At 38.6% G+C, this 17,413-nt stretch overlaps 1 protein-coding gene across 19 annotated transcripts in view; it reads left to right on the forward strand.

Moving 5' to 3' along the window:
- Positions 1–17,413, forward strand: part of DOCK9 (dedicator of cytokinesis 9) — a 180,440-nt gene that overhangs the window by 62,139 nt on the left and 100,888 nt on the right. For all 19 annotated transcript variants that reach the window (XM_042456882.1, XM_042456886.1, XM_042456900.1 and 16 more), the window contains exons 2-5: positions 2,269–2,385; positions 11,423–11,512; positions 15,249–15,331; positions 16,687–16,756. In XM_042456882.1, coding sequence (XP_042312816.1) covers positions 2,269–2,385; positions 11,423–11,512; positions 15,249–15,331; positions 16,687–16,756 — 360 coding nt within the window. The remainder of the gene's footprint in view (positions 1–2,268; positions 2,386–11,422; positions 11,513–15,248; positions 15,332–16,686; positions 16,757–17,413) is intronic.

Raw genomic sequence — 17,413 nt, forward strand, 5'->3', positions numbered from 1 at the left:
ATTGATTGGGAGGTCAGTGATGGGAAACAGGTATTTGGCATCTGACATCTGGCGGACATTTGAGAATCAAAAGGACAAGCCATATGGATCTGCCACCTCTTTTCTTTAGTATGGTTACGTTTTATGGCCCAGTTGGTTATAGGGGCTTTTGCTCTTTCCTCCCATGGAAATTTCCACCTTGGTTTCCCAAAAGGTCTGCTTGCAAGGTGAAAGAGTATAAAGGAGGGCTTTTTGTTTTCTGTTTGGGTGAAGTTAGAAACCATGATTTTACCTAGATTCCTCAGAATTGCAAGCATTCTGAGTCCGCCTTCTCCGCAATTTTCCCTCTGATCTGGACTTCTGGTTTCTGCATTAGTAATGTATGATCCCCAACCTTCTAATCTCTATTCCATTTAACCTACCTTTAATTTTTTAGCTCTTGTGTTTGTGTGTGTGAGAGAGAATGCTGGTGTGTGTGTGTTTGTGTGTTTACCTGTTTATAAATATACTACATTAATTTGGAAACTGCCTCTGGAGTTTTATGGGTTTGGACCTGTTAGACTAAGGCAAAATATCTTAACCAGATGTTACTCTGGCACTCTCATTGAGCTAAATTAATTTCCCCATTGCATACAATTTGTGGGTGCCTCCCCAGCACCCCTTGCAATTTGTTGCATAAGTGATCTCCAGCACAAGGGAGAATTACAACAGTGATTCTGTCACAAAGGAAATCACTCATGGGAAGGGGTGGGGCTGTCAGCTTCTTCCCAATCAACTTGGGAATAGACCCCCACTGATCACAACAACTGCTGTCTGATAAATACAGATTGTGGGGTTTGTCTAAAAGGTTAAAGAAAGAGGCCTAGAGGAGATACTGAAGGGGTTATTGAGTTTGAATGCATTTCATCTGTAGCATTTCACTTGTAAATGGATTCTTAATTTTCATTTTGGGTTTATGCTTAACCTGGTGATAAATGTGTGGATCAAAAGAGAGAGGTTCCAAACATTTTTCCAAACTTACCCACATGAAAGTATCAGTTAAACAAGTGTTTTGACCAGTCCTTCAGTTCCTTCTTGAAGTATGTAAACATTGGTTTAGAGTTCCTTGAGACTGATTGATTTATAGTCATGGCGATTATTATCAATCCAGAGAAACAAATTCAAAAACCAAAAGATCTGTGAATTGTTTGAGTTCCCAAAGGCATGTATAAACCCATAATTTTGGATTTATTAAAATTACTTTGCAGGCCAGTGAAAATCTGAAATTTACCTACAGTTTTCTTTTTCAAAACTGGCAAGTTGTCAATGGGGTTTTTAATAAAGAGGAGCATATCATCACCAAATTAATGTCTTATATTGAATCTTATTTATAGAGATAATTTTGATATGTGGGCGGGATCTGATTAAAGAAGCAAAAGATTCTAATGCCTGGGCAAATAGAGGCATCCTTGATGTGTGCCTCTAGATAAGTTAAATGTTTTTGAACTGTCTACTGACAGAGACATATAATGTAAACACAACAGTTGTTCATGCACTCTATCAATGCAATTAAATATGGTCATTCTAAATAAGCAAAGGCTTTGAGGGCATCTAAAGAAAGATCAGAGTTTCTTGTTTATGCAGTTGAACATAATGGACTAAGATTAGGGGTTTTCTTATGGGCTCAAACAAATATCGACCAGGGATGAAGCCATGTTGATCATGATGAACAAAATTCATTGTAAATTTATTTAGCTGACTAGCAAAAATGGATGTAAACATTTTTTGATCCTTTTCAAGAAGACTAATAGGACAATAAGCTGAAACCTGTCTTGGATCACCACCCTTTTAGGTATGGTGATTGTTTTAGCAAGTTTCCAAGAGTCTGGAATTTTACTGCCAGCCAATATTGCATTGCACAGCTCTAGTAAGTCAGACAGTAAGTTGTTAACTGTCTGATTGTATTGCATCCACTAGATTAGAATTAACCATGTCAGCTTTGATAGCATAGCACTGAAACGATTAAAGATGCTTTTGTTTCTATAGACATAGTTAACAGTCACATTTTGACGAACTGTGGCTCTGCTGTCTGGTATTTTAAACTTTTTTTTTCTGTTGAACATCTTATTCAAATTCTCTTCTCTATGTGTATATATTACAGCTACACTCATTTGATTACATCTAAATAGACATGCATTGCATTACATTACAAAATCCCATTAGTGTGTCTCAGCTAAATAAGCATATTTCGTCACATGAATAAGCAACCTTTACATCTCTACTCATGTCAATATTTCTGTCTGTTTTTAGGCAAAACCGAAGCTAATTGAACCAATTGACTATGAAAATGTCATTGTTCAAAAGAAAACTCAAATACTCAATGATGCCTTGCGGGAGATGCTACTTTTCCCTTATGATGACTTCCAGGTACATTTTCCTTTTCTGAGTTTTGCAAGTATTGGAATTGATGTATAATAATAGATTGTATACAGGACAGTTTATAAATGTTGTTTGTTTAAAACCTCAGTTACAATACTCGCTGTAGATTACTTAGATCAATTACAGTGCTCTTCCTTTTCAAGCTTTGAGGTTTATGTACATTGCCTTGAACAAATTTTATCTTTAAATGGTGATTCAAATGTTATCAATTAACTTAAAATAGTTCACAATGTCTCTTCCTGCTTATCCTGCAGGAGCATATTGCTTATATAGTTTTGTTTGCATTGCTTACCTTTTGTTAAGTAAGGTTTTTGTTAAGTCCTCTTTCTTGGTTTTTAAAAATACTTTAATTGGATAGGATCACAAAACCAGACGGACTGATCTCTTTCATCTGTTCCCACTTGTGTACTAAAATCCTACTTGTATACTGAGATCCAAAGTTCTACTTATGCCTTCCCTTCTGACTGTCTAAATTGCAAGCATGCACAAATAGTTATCACACCCTGCTGTTCTTAAGGAAGCTGATTCTTGTCTATGTGTTGTTTTGACTGGAAATGTGGATCTTAAAGAAGGCCTTTGAGGACAGGACAACTTGACTTTGTGATGGACTATGAAGTCTAGGTGATGTCCCTGAGACTGTAGCTGTTGTTTTCCTTCCCTTTTGGTTTCCCTTAACTTTTGGTTATGTTGATTGTTCAGTATAGAACTTAACATTAATTTCATTGTGTTTACTGATGTTTTTAATTTGATCATTGCTAACCGCTTGGGATTTCTTTTGGGAAGGAAAGGTGGGATAAATCTTCTACTTTAATTTTTTAAGTGAAAGTAAACTAGAACATTTATTACTTAAAATTGTTTGAATCTGAACAAAGTTATTAGAAGGTCTAAAATCATAGAATCATGATTCTACACCTTCTAATACTTTCTCCAGATTCAAACAATTTTAAGTAATAAATGTTCTAGTTTACTTTCACTTAAAAAAATTAAAGTAAAAGATTTATCCCACCTTTCCTTCCAACAAGAAATCCCAAGTGGTCTATTGTACAGTTGGTTAGTTTAAATTACAGGTTGGGTTTTTTGTTTTTGCTTCAGAATGTGGATTATTCTGCATTGTGATTATAGTTCTTTAAAGCTTTCTAAAGATTCTTCCATTCCCACCCTTCCCATCCCTGAATTTCAAAGAAAGTAGCAAGTGTTTTGTTTTCTCTAAAGTACGTAAAGTCCATCTCTCTCAACTAGCTTCTTGCATTACTTTTCACATTTTATATCATAATGTATCACCTTTGACTTTATTGCAAGAGTGCCACCAGCACTATTATACTGTTACCTCTGTTATCACAGAACTGTAAAATTATTTTGATCAGAGAAAATAATTTTGGGTGGGGAAGACAATTTATTTTAAAGCCTTTCTGCTGTCATGAGCGAATATCAGTGCCATATATCATTGATATAGAATTGTTGCAGGCACAGTTTTGGCTAACACACCTGAGTAATTTTCATAAGCAGAGTAGTAGTCAAAGTTGCACTGTCAGCACATTAGAATTATTTTAAAGCTACTGTTAGTCAAGCGTTTTTAAATTCTTGATTGAAAATAGTACATCCTGCTGTTTTAAGATGACACCCATGGCATTGTTCATTTCACATAAGTACATTTATTACCACTTAGACAGTGTTGAGGAAAGATGATCAGAAATATGAGGATTGAACTTTCATCAAATATTGAAAGTTTTCTTACTGAATTTCAATTCTTGGGATGCACACTTTCTCTGAAAATGAACATGGTACTTATCTTTGTAAATATATCCCATTTTAAAAGAGCTCAGCTGTGTTTATCTGTCTATTTTGATAAGGGTATTTTAAGCTGAGCTGGGAAGAAATATGTTGAGTATCCACTGAAGGACCAGTATTGAATGCAGGAAGCAGGTGTGACTGCAAACAATAGCATGTGTATATATCAAAGGCAGTTAAACATCCTGGGTCTTACCAAACCACTGAGATTCCAGATACATGTAATACTGTCTAAGAGATTCACAGATGCATATTTTTGTCCAATTGTTCTCCTTCATTCACAGAACTTTGGGTGGAATCCAGATGACATTAATTCTATTCTGGTTGAAAATCCATATTTTACCTATTATAGCACATCTGTTTGTTTGTTTTTGGCCACATAAAATCCATTAAGGAGCGAAAGATGGAATAGTTTCACCATGCACATTGGCTGATAAGGCTGGAAGCCATTCTGTCTGGAAGCACCAGTAGAATACAGTGGTGCCTTGGGTTACGAAATTAATTCGTTCCGCCATTCCTTTCGTAACCCGAAAATTTCGTAACCCGAAACACTTTTCCGTTAGCACTGGAAAGCCTATAGCTTCACTTTGCAGCATTTGAATTTCGCGCCGAAATGAATTTCGTAACCCGAAAAATATTTCGTAACCCGAAACAGTTTTTGCCAATCCAACTTTTTCGTATCCCGGAAATTTCGTAACCCGATCATTTCGTATCCCGAGGCACCACTGTATATGGCATAGGAGGAGACATTTGATTCACGTTTGTCAGTCAACATGTCTGCTATGTAAGACAATGTTATATTAGGATATTGAAGTTTGCTATACAGTTGTCCCTCTGGATTCACGAGGATTAGGGGAACAGTATCCCTGTGAATATGGAAAATTTGCTAATAAGGTAAGCCCCTCCCACTTCCCCTCCGATGCCTGGGATGGCTGTCCGAGGCATGGGAGGGCCAAGAGGCATAGAAGGACCCCCTGCCCTCCTCTGTCTTTAACCTGCTCTGGGAAGCCAGTGAAAGAGATAGGAGGGGGGGAGGCACAAATATGTGCCTGCTTCTCCTCATCCCCTGGCCCTCCACAGCTGGCTAAATGGACAGGAGGGTGGGGGGGATGAGGAAAAGCTGGCACGCACCTGACTCTCCTCACCCCCTGCCCACCTGTCCCTGCCCTCCTGTCCCATTCGCGAGTAATCAAAACCGAGAAGTCCGCAAATCTGGAGAGACGACTGTATAGAGAGCAGGGGAGCCTGAGAGTCCCACCCGAGGGAACAGTCGATGCTAAGCCTCGGAGGAGGCGTGTGGTCGTAGTGGGGGACTCCTTGCTGAGGGGTACAGAAGCAGTGATATGTAGGCCTGACAAGATGTCTCGAGAGATGTGTTGTCTTCCAGGTGCAAAGATCCGTGATGTGACAGAGAGGCTGACAAGACTGGTCAAGCCTTCTGACAAATACCCCTTCCTTTTGGTCCACGTGGGAACTAATGATACTGCAAGACACAGCCTTCAGAACATCAAAAGGGATTACGAGGCGCTTGGTGGGAAGCTGAAAGGAATGGATGTACAGGTTGTCATCTCGTCTCTTCTGCCAGTTGAAGGGCATGGTCCAGGAAGGGAGAGGAAAATAGCGGATGTGAACAACTGGCTTCGCAGATGGTGCCGCCGAGAAGGATTTGGATTCTTCGATCATGGGCTGCGGTTCCATGAGGAGGGACTTCTTGCAACAGACGGGTTGCATCTCACGCTAGTTGGAAGAAATGTTTTTGCCAACAGTCTCAAGAACTTGATCAGGAGGGCTTTAAACTGAGTTCCGAGGGGAAGGGAGACAATATTAAGGAAGGCGAAAGGGATGGCGAAAATAGTCAAACTGACATAGAGGAAACGAGAAAAAAAGTGCAAGGACCCAACAGTGGGAGGCAAAAAAACTTGCACAGGCAGCAAGTAAAAGGGAACCATGGTCTGCGATGTCTCTACACTAATGCACAGAGCATGGGAAATAAGCAAGATGAACTCGAACTCCTAGTACAACAAAGCAAATATGATATAATAGGCATCACTGAAACCTGGTGGGATGAGTCTCATGATTGGAATGTGGAAATAGAGGGGTATAACCTTTTAAAGAGAAATAGGCCAAACAAGAAAGGAGGAGGAATAGCACTATATGTCAGAGATATTTACACCAGTGAAGAGATCCAGGACATCAATCATGGAAGCCAGGTGGAGAGCATCTGGGTAAAAATTAAAGGGGAGGGAAACAACAAGGATGTTACGGTGGGAGTCTACTACAGACCCCCAAGTCAGACTGAGGCATTGGCTGCTATCGTTCTCGCAGCCATGCCCACCCCGTCAGCCCCCGAGCGATGTATCGTGATGGGCGACTTCAACTATCCTGATATTTGTTGGAAGTCAAACTCAGCAAAATCCTCAAGGCCTAGCAAATTCCTCACTTGCCTGGAAGACACTTTCATGGTCCAAAAGGTGGAAGAGGCAACAAGGGGGTCAGCTATTTTAGATCTGATCCTAACCAACAAGGATGACTTGGTTAATGGGGTGCAAGTGGTGGGATCATTAGGTGGAAGTGACCATGTTCTCCTGAAGTTTGTAATACAGTGGAAAGGAGAAGCCAGGCATAGTCAGACACACATCCTAGACTTTAGGAGAGCGGATTTCAGTAAACTTAGAGAAGTATTGAGGGCAATTCCATGGTCAGAAATACTAAAAGATAAAGGAGTTCAGGACGGATGGGACTTTCTCAAAAGGGAGATACTGAAGGCACAATTTCAAACAGTTCCAGTGAGAAAGAAAAACGGGAGGTGTCTCAAGAAACCAGGATGGATGACTAAGGAACTTTCAACCGAGCTAAGTTTGAAACGGAACATGTATAAGAAATGGAAAAAGGGGGAAATCACAAAAAAGGAATTCAAAGAAATAGCAGGCATGTGTAGGGGTAAAGTCAGAAAAGCTAAAGTGCAGAATGAACTCAGGCTTGCTAGAGAGGTTAAGAACAATAAAAAGGGCTTTTTTGGATATGTCCGCAGCAAAAGGAAGAAGAAGGAAACGGTAGGGCCCACTGCGTGGAGAAGATGGCAAAATGCTAACAGAAGACAGAGAAAAGGCAGAATTACTCAACACCTTCTTTGCCTCAGTCTTCTCAGAAAAGGCAAAGGGTGCTCAACCTGAGGATAATGGAGCAGAGGACAGAATAGAGGAATTTCAGCTCAGAAGAAGTAAAGAGATAGTAGAGGAATATCTTATTAATCTAAATGAATTTAAGTCTCCGGGACCAGATGAACTCCATCCAAGGGTATTAAAAGAACTGGCAAATGTAATATCGGAGCCATTGGCAATAATCTTTGAAAACTCCTGGAAAACAGGAGAGATCCCAGCAGACTGGAGGAGGGCAAACGTTGTCCCCATCTTCAAAAAGGGGAAAAAAGAGGATCCCAACAATTATCGTCCAGTTAGTCTGACATCAATACCAGGAAAGATTCTGGAGCAGATCATTAAACAGAGAGTCTGTGAACATCTAGAAGGCAATGCCATAATCACAAAAAGTCAACATGGGTTTCAGAGAAACAAGTCATGCCAGACACACCTAATCTCTTTCTTTGATAAAATTACAGTACCAGCTTGGTAGATGAAGGGAATGCTGTGGATATAGTATATCTTGATTTCACTAAGGCCTTTGACAAGGTTCCCCATGACATTATCACAAACAAGCTTGTAAAATGTGGGCTAGACAAAGGAACTGTTACATGGATCTGTAATTGGTTGACCGGCCGAACCCAAAGGGTGCTCAACAATGGCTCCTTTTCATCCTGGAGAAAAGTGACCAGTGGGGTCCCACAGGGCTCTGTCCTGGGCCCAGTGCTATTCAACATCTTTATCAATGACCTGGATGACAGAATTGGGAGCATACATATCAAATTTGCAGATGATACCAAATTAGGGGGAATAGCTAATACCCCAGAGGACAGGATCAAGATTCAAAATGACCTGAATAGACTAGAAAGCTGGGCCAAAGCTAACAAAATGAAATTCAACACGGAGAAATGTAAGGTATTGCACTTAGGGCGGAAAAATAAAATGCACAGATATAGGATGGGTGACACCTGGCTGAATGAAACTACGTGTGAAAGGGATCTAGGAGTCCAAGTAGACCACAAGTTGAACATGAGTGAACAGTGTGATGCGGCAGCTAAAAAGGCCAATGCTATTTTAGGCTGCATCAATAGAAGTATAGTGTCTAGATCAAGAGAAGTAATAGTGCCACTGTATTGTGCTTTGGTCAGGCCCCACCTAGAATATTGTGTCCAGTTCTGGGCGCCACAATTCAGAAAGGACATTGAGAAACTGGAGCGTGTCCAAAGGAGGGCGACAAAAATGGTGAAGGGTCTGGAAACCATGCCCTATGAGGAACGACTTAGGGAGCTGGGGATGTTTAGCCTGGAGAAAAGAAGGTTAAGAGGTGATATGATCGCCCTGTTTAAATATTTGAAGGGATGTCATATTGAAGAGGGAGCAAGCTTGTTTTCTGCTGCTCCAGAGAACAGGACCCGGAACAATGGATGCAAGCTACAGGAAAAGAGATTCCACCTGAACATTAGGAGGAACTTCCTGACAGTAAGGGCTGTTTGACAGTGGAATGCACTCCCTCGGAGGGTGATAGAGTCTCCTTCCTTGGAGGTCTTTAAACAGAGGCTGGATGGCCATCTGTCAGGGATGCTTTGATTTGGATTTCCTGCATGGCAGGGGGTTGGACTGGATGGCCCTAGTGGTCTCTTCCAACTCTATGATTCTATGATTCTATATTTGGAAGAACATTCTACACAGATTCTGACTATTGCATAAATATCTGTTCGAATAGCATCCATTATTTTTCTTCCTTCTGTTTATTTTTTAGTGATTGATTCTTTATAATAAAAGTAGAGATAGGATGTTTAACTGTATGAAGTGCAAGGACCATACTATAGACTAAGGAATTAGTCTGTTGGAAATTCTTACAATAAGTTTTCATCTCTAAAATAAGAGCTAGTTATAATGACATATGTATACTTTTAAATATATTTCACTTTACACTTTTTCGCAAGTGTAATACAGTCGGCCCTTCTTATATATGGATTTTTTTAATACACAGATTCAAGCATCCATGCCTTGAAAATGTTTTTTAAAAAAGTATACATTTCAAATATCAAATCTTGATTTTCCATTTTTTATAAGGGACCCCATTTTGCTATGTCATTATATTTAATGGGACATGAGCATACACAGTTTTTGTTATACATCTTGGAACCAAACCCCAGCGTATAAGAAGGGTCCACTTTATTTTAAATGCATAATTGCCTTGAAAAGTGTTTTGTGTACCAGTAGTATCTCCTGGCCTAAAAAGCATGGACACCAGTTGTAATTTCTGCCCCCTACCCCTCCAGTGTCTGAAAATACTCACTCAAATTCTGCACTAATGCCTAATCAAATTCTGAACTAGGAACACCCATTCTTACCTAATTTTCTTTCTTTCTGGCCATGGAGTTTAGGAGAGAACGGAATTTCTGGTCCTAGAATTTTTACCAAGTGATTTTAAAATATTTCTTTAGTTATATATACAGTATAGGATACAGACACTTTAGAAACAACAACTATTTTACCAATTCCTTTATATGACAATTGTAATTCCATAGATATCTTAGGTCCATTGGCTAATAACCTCCAAGCAAATACGATTTGGTTGTCTGAGCCAACCACAGATATCTGACTCTACATTGAGAAGTACATGATAACTATAACCTACTAAAACAGACTATGGCCTCCTGTTAGCGTCTTTGTGATAATTTTTGGTCTCACTCTTGTGCAATGGTTGCTACCAAAAAAGGGCAATTATTAGGAAATCCTCTTTTTGACTTAGATTATGTGAGTTATTTTTCCTGTCAAATTTATGGAAAGATTAAGAAAGGATTGAGTTTAATAGGTTAGGCATGCACTAGTGGGAGGAAAAGAGATAGGACTAGCAAGAGGCTAGTTTGGTTTGGGGAGAGGAAAGGAATCATTCTGGTAAAAGTAGAACTCAGATGATAGGTCTTATAAGAGATTCCACCTTGAATTTTAACAATCTGTTAGGATAAGTAAAGGGAAGGTCTGAAACTCTCTTGCAAATTTCAGGGGAATTTTTTCATAATGTTTAGGGGAAATGTTTACTGTAGTTGTGATAGATTCCTTTCATTCTGTGTCTTTTTTCTTTTTTTTTTCTTTTTTTAATTTTATTTTATTGAATATACAATGGGACATAACAAACAAATAATGACATAAACAACAATACCAACAACTAACACAACAAAACATAGAGGAAAAACAAACAAGTAACAAGAAAAAACATACATGCTTATTTTTCATCTTAAAATTGTCCCTTCAAGTACTTCCAACACAGTTTGGGGTATTTAACTAATTTTAACATTATATCATATTCCGCCGAGTTAAAACCTAAAAGACGAAACCTAGCTTTTGCTATCTTATCTAAATTTAATCTTTATATAATGGAAAAAGGAGAAGGGAAAAAAACACAAAAATATTAATGCCACAATTAATTTACCTTGAGGAGAAAAGGACAAAACCAAACAGATGTATTTCTGTGTCTTTTTTCAATTGTTTAATGCCAGTTGTTCCCCTGCCCCGCAAACATAGTCTTGGAAAAATGCTGTAAAGGTGGTTGCCACAGGTTTTTTTTAAAGCAGCCTCCCCTACTGATGTCAGTCCCCTTAAACTTAGGTAGAATTTTACCTGGCTTCTGAAAAATGACCAGAATGCCCCTCATGTATTTGCTGCTTCCACACAATGAAGGGAATTGGACGAGAAGATATTTTTCTCTGTGCTCATTGAAAGAAAAGAATTCAAAGTGGATTAATAGAGGAGTTTCATCTGTTTCATCAAACAAAGAAAAATATTTATGGATGATGCAGAATGGGATAACATGGGGAAATTGTGAGGATTTGTCTTAAAATTCTTTATATTTCAACCTGTATATTTATATTTAAAAAGCAATTGTGAGCATTTTGGCACAGCTCTTTAAATTGTAGCTTAAAAATCGATTGATGATGAAAATGCCATTTGTAGTATTTTAATATTGCCTAGAAAAAATAGGTCCATGTAGTAAAGATAATCAATGATGCTTAGTTATGAATGCAAGGATGGCATTATACTGAACATAGGAAAATTCTTTTTGTCATTAATTGTTTTTTCTCTTCTTATTAAAGACAGCAATATTGAAACGACAGCACCGATATTTATGCTCTACAGTTCCTGATAATGCAGAGAAAGAAGCTCAGAGTCTATTTGTAACTGAGGTAGTAGTTCTATTGTGTGCTACTTGATTTCCTCTTGTTTATGTGCAGTCGGCCCTTTGTATCCGTAGATTATTCTTTATCACTGTTCAAATTCAACCATCCATTAAAAAAATTATAAAATTTAAAAAGCAAACCTAGATTTTCTCTTTTATATCAGGGGCACCATTTTAATACATCATTGTATTTAATGGAAGTTGAGCATCCACAGATTTTGGTATCTATGGGGGGGTCCTGGAACTAAACTCCAGTTGATACCAAGAGCTCACTGTAATTTTTTATTGTAACAAAAGATCTAAATCATTGCTTGCTTTGCACTTTCATGCACATTTTTCTACGTACTGGATGAAATTTTGAGACTTTTTGCATATTTTTTAATCAATGTTTTGAACTTTGGGATATTTTGATGGACAATTCATTTGTAGAAAAATGGTTTTCATACACAGATTGAAATAATTTTGCAGAGAAAAGTACAAAAGAGTAAAAATGTCATTTTTTTCACAATAAAGTCTCATGGTGGCTGAATGTCTTTTTAGGAGATTATCACACATGATGTCATGCAATGTTGCGATTATCCCTTGATTATCCCATGAATAAAGAGGAAATCTAGCACCGCTTTTTATTCACGGGAACGAATGGAAAGCGGTGCTAGACTTCCTCTTTATTCATGGGATAATCAAGGGGTAATTTCAAAGTCATACAACGTCATGTGATAATCTTCACATTATCGCACAGTATTTTTCCCCAGTGTGATAATCCCTTTACTCTCAATCATCTCCCATTGCAGGAAGAGAGGGAAAGGTGTGGGATACTTTCCTTCCCTTTCCCCCGCCTATTCTGAAGCCTTTCCTGCTGTCATATATATCCCTAGACAACTGTCTGTCCTCCATGAATGGAACTTGTTTCTTTCTTGTTTCCTTTGTGTCAGCCAGAACAGGGAGAATAAGGTTTAGTCCCCTGCAGCCCTAACCTTAGAGTGCCAGTGTGGCGTAGTGATTTGAGCACTGGACTATGACTCTGGAGAGCAGGGTTCAATTCCCAGCTCAGTCATGAAATCCAGCCTCAGGGGAAAACAATGGCAAACTGCTTCTGAACAAATCTTGCCAAGAAATCCTCATGATAGATTTACCTTAGCGTTGCCATAAGTTGGAAACTACTTGAAAGCACACAACATACATGAACTATTACTATGGACATAGTCCTTACTGTAAACTATTAAGAGGTCTCAGCAAGCCACTTCTCATTCTCTGAATGGCTCTTCACAGTTTCACTCTTCTTCAGTCCATTTCATAGTTTAATTCTTCTTCTCAAAGGTTTCAGTCATTCAAAGGTTTCAGTCATTAAATGAGATATGCAATCTGACTAGTCTCTAGTCCATACAGACCACCTGTGAGGAACTGCACAGGTGGAGGTAGGTTTAAAATGTGTGTGTTGTAAGTTAAGAAGACGTTTAACCCTTCCAGCCCCAGTGGTGTTTGTCTTCCCTGAGAATCACCCCTGCTGCAACAAATAAGCTTTAAAATAAAGCCCATTGGCATCAAAGTTTAGAATTGTATGGGGAGAGTTGGGAGGGCAAGCCTTCCAGGTTACATATGGCCTGTCTATGATAGGTTCCTCACTAATTATTTGGATGAGAAAGCTATCCAAGAAACCACTGAGAAATTCAAATAACTTAAAGTGGGATTAATGAGAAGCATCCATCACACAACCCCTTGTAGAAAAGATAGTAGCTAATACAATAGCTTATGTTGTCATGAATCTGGAAGTTCCAATAGGCAGATAGTGGGGTGAATTACTGTAGCACCATCACCTCAACAGTTATCAACACTAAATATGTGTTACAATCTCACAAGTCTTTGTTAGCAAATATGTAAAGCAAATATTATATTTCAGTTTAAAACTTCATACATCTCCCAAATTCTCCAAGTATGAAGAAACTACTGACTTAGGGGGTCTACAGATTGGGTGAAAGGAGCACCGAGATGCCACTCTTTTCTGTCCCTGATGGAGGTTGCTGCAATCAAACAGCCCAACCTCTGGGAGCCCTAAAAAGAACTTGTTCCTGGTGGGTTCTTTTTAGGGTGCACACTAGGTGCCCTTGGTGCCTTGTGCGCAATGATGCTGTCCACGCTGTGCCATTTGCATGCACTGCCATGTGTACATCATCATGGCGGCCCCCATGTGAATGGGGGTGAACCATTATGGCGTGGTAGGGCTCGGGAGTGTGTGGATGCTCTGCTATCCCAAGCCCTGAAATTGGGCCCAGGCTGGCACTTTGCGCCAGTCTGTATTGGGCCTTACTTTCATGGTGTAGTGGTTTGAGCGAATGACTAGGACACTAGGGGGCCAGGGTTTGAATATCATCTTGTACACGCAAACCCACTGGGTGACCTTGGGCAAGTCACACCCTCTCAGCATCAGAGGATGGCCATGGCACCCACCCCCCACGAGAAATTTGCCAAGAAAATCTTATGATAGGTTAGACTTAGGTCTCCATATGTAAGAAATGACTTGAAGACACGCATCAGCAAGTCTTATTTTATTTCCAGACTGATAAGAGCTCAACCACACATATCACTAACAAATACTTTTATCACTCACATACACACACAGTATTTTGAAAAGTGGGTACATATATTAATATACATCAATAGGCTTATTACATAAGTATAGTCTGTTATTTGCATCAAAAATATTCCATATACTGTATAAGAAATATATATAAATAAAAACAATTATTCCATCCAATTTGATGTAAGAGAATTTTCTTAGCATGATCCTGGTCAGGCATGATGGGTGCTGCAGTCCAGCCATCTAAAGTCCTCTTGAAAGGACATCAGTTCTAGGGAAAGATCCTTGGATTTAAATGACACAAAAAGATATTACAAGTATGGTTTAACTAAATATTTTGCAGGCTAGTGCTTGTGCTGGGATTTGGGATTCTTCACATTCCTTAAATTTGCTATACCCTAGATATCCTATGTTTGCTACACTTGTTTCAGTATATTCCTGTCAATAGTTGTGATCTAAACTGATCAAAATTTAACAAACCATTTTCCTTTGATAGCTTTCACTTTCTGGTGTGTTGTTCTTTGGTAAAGACTTTATGGTTGTACTGTTTTGTTTTCAGCTTTTTTAAAAAAATGTTCAGGGTCCCCCCCCCCCCCCCGTCAACTTGAGAATTGTATGATTTGTCATGCTGTATCATGTCTCTAATAATCTGGCTAAGGGAACTATTAAATTTTTTAAAATAAAACATCAATTGCCAACATGGCTTTATACAGTATAATGACCCAGACTAACATACAAGATATATTTGTATTGGAGCCAAAACAAATGAAAATCCAGTAAATTAGTCCAGCATGGGTGGAGTGAAAATGTACTTCCTTTGACTGAAGACTAAGAAGACTTTGCTGGAAGTATACACATACTTACAGCATTTTTGTAGCCAGCTTGGAGCCATAAATCTTTTTTTTTTCCAAATGGTATATAAAGTGTATTGGTGCATTCTTACTACCAGTATATAAATGCCCGTGTTAGTTTTCTTTTAATTATGATATTTTTATAATAAGGAAAGAATAATGAAAGCTAGTTGACTTTCGTTCTTTTAACTTTCACAGTTTTAAAGGCACAATTTTAAAAGCACAATTTAAATCAGGAAAAATTCTTACACTACCAAGAAAATCACATTATTCTTTGAAGAATATTTGTTTATGTATGTTATTTTTTCTTTGTAAAGTGCATTAAAACATACAACTCTGACTGGCATGTTGTAAATTACAAATTTGAAGATTACTCAGGAGAGTTTCGACAACTTCCAAAGTGAGTAAGATTTTCTGTATTTACAAAAAACATTTTAAATGCTTACTACCTAATCAGAAATTGCTTTGCATGCCGTAATGTGCAGGTTAACCATTTATATTTGTGCAGCATTTGTACCATTTAGGATCTGCATGTTTACCTTGCATATATTCAAGAGCTTCTAGTAAAATCACAGGGAATAGTATCATGGCAACAGTCCATAGCAATGCTTTAATTGCATGCCTATAATATGCCTGTGGATGTATGTTAATATCATACAGGCTGTTATTGTGATGATTGATAACCCTGATTTTACAGACCGTCTATCATGTGAAGAAGTATAAACATGTATGCATATCGCAGATATGTAACAGAACACATGGAAGATAAGAGGGCAGAAGCTGCTGCATTCTCTAATTTACATATTTAGTTCCATTCTAGAACATTTGAAAGATGTGTGAAATCCCTAAGATCCAAATGTAAATACCATTTGAATATAGTGGAGAAAACTACACAGGTACCATTCCAGGTACAACATAAGTATGAAGACAGGAAGCATGGGACACTTTTAATATTTTGCTCCATCTACATATATTTTATTTTAACACCTGAAAGTACCCAAATGTACAACAGGTGAAAATATAGTTTATAAGGAATTCAAAGTTTAATTGTCTACCTTCGGTTTAAGTTAAAGCTACTTTGAAATGTGGGATGTTCTGTAATTGGGAAAGTTTGGTTGAAGTTCAGCATATTCCTGAAGATATGCTTATGCTATCACCATAGATTCAGTCTTATTAAAGAGCACATAATATGTCACTTAGAATCCCAGCAAGCAAGGGATAGATATGAAAGAGTGAATGTGGTAAGTGAAGTAGGGTATATCAGGAATGGCTAAGAGGTTCCTTTCTTTTCTCTTGCAACCAGACTAAATCTGTCTCAAATAAAACTTACAGCGCTTTATAAATAAAGGTTAATAATAAGACATCTCTTATTCATTTTTTGTAATGGACATGTAAAGTTAATGGCATATATGCTTCCCACCCCCCCAACAAGCACTACTATTCTTTGGGGGAAATGTGTGAAAAATTCCTTCCCTTACGCGGAGGATCTGTTCTGGACCCCCCCCCCCCCCCCCCAAGGGGAATTTCTCATATGCTCAAGCCCCATTTAAATGAATGGGACTCATGTGTACGCAGCGTGGTGGCACGAACATGCCATTATCCCTTCCGGGGTGTGCTTGCCCATCTTCCGTAAGGTGTGCCCACATATTGGTAAGCCTCTACCATATTATATTAGCTGCCCTTCACAATTCTAAAATAATTATTTGAGATATGATCTTTTCCTTTCCCTTTTCCTTTCCTTTCCTTTTTTTATAGTAAAGGGACCAAATTAGAAAAACTTCCAGTTCATGTTTATGAAGTTGATGAAGAGGCAGACAAGGATGAGGTGAGCTTATGATTTTTTGTCTCTCCAGATTTTTGTAATATGATGGTGCTTCTGACAACCTTGTGCAAGAATAACAAAGTAAATTGTCTCTAAAAAGTTAGTGTTGATGGTATCTGTGCCAGCCAGAATACTCCAGAAGCCCATTACTTGGAGCAACACCAGGTTGCAGTTTGCATGTGTTTCCCACTGTGCCACCTGTGTGAGTTGCTCCTGAGGCTGAAAACAAGGTGTTCAGTGTTTATCACATGGCTAGCTGCCTCATTATGACTACCAAGGTAGCAATTTGCACTGGTTGTGGGCAGCACATAAGAATGTGCCGTAAGCAGCTGCCTGGCACTGCTACAGAGGGCTCTGGGTCTAATGAGAATATCCAGAGCAAAAATTGACTTTTAAAACTTCTTGTTAAGGGTGGTATATTGCGGGGTTCAGCACCAGAAATGGGGAATGGGCCCCATGTCATCTGGACTGATCGCCATTAGGACAAGAGGAAGACATGTTGTTTGGCCTTTGCGTATGCAACTGTAGTACTCTGAAATATTTAAAATGTGTTATTCTCTTCCTGCACTGTCTTCTAGTGCTAAAGGAAATATTTTAAATGTGTTATTCTCTTCCTGCACTGTCTTCTAGTGCTAAAGGAAATATTTTAAATGTGTTATT

This window comes from Sceloporus undulatus, chromosome 3 (genome assembly GCF_019175285.1).
Source record: "Sceloporus undulatus isolate JIND9_A2432 ecotype Alabama chromosome 3, SceUnd_v1.1, whole genome shotgun sequence".
Taxonomy (NCBI): Eukaryota; Metazoa; Chordata; class Lepidosauria; order Squamata; family Phrynosomatidae; genus Sceloporus; species Sceloporus undulatus.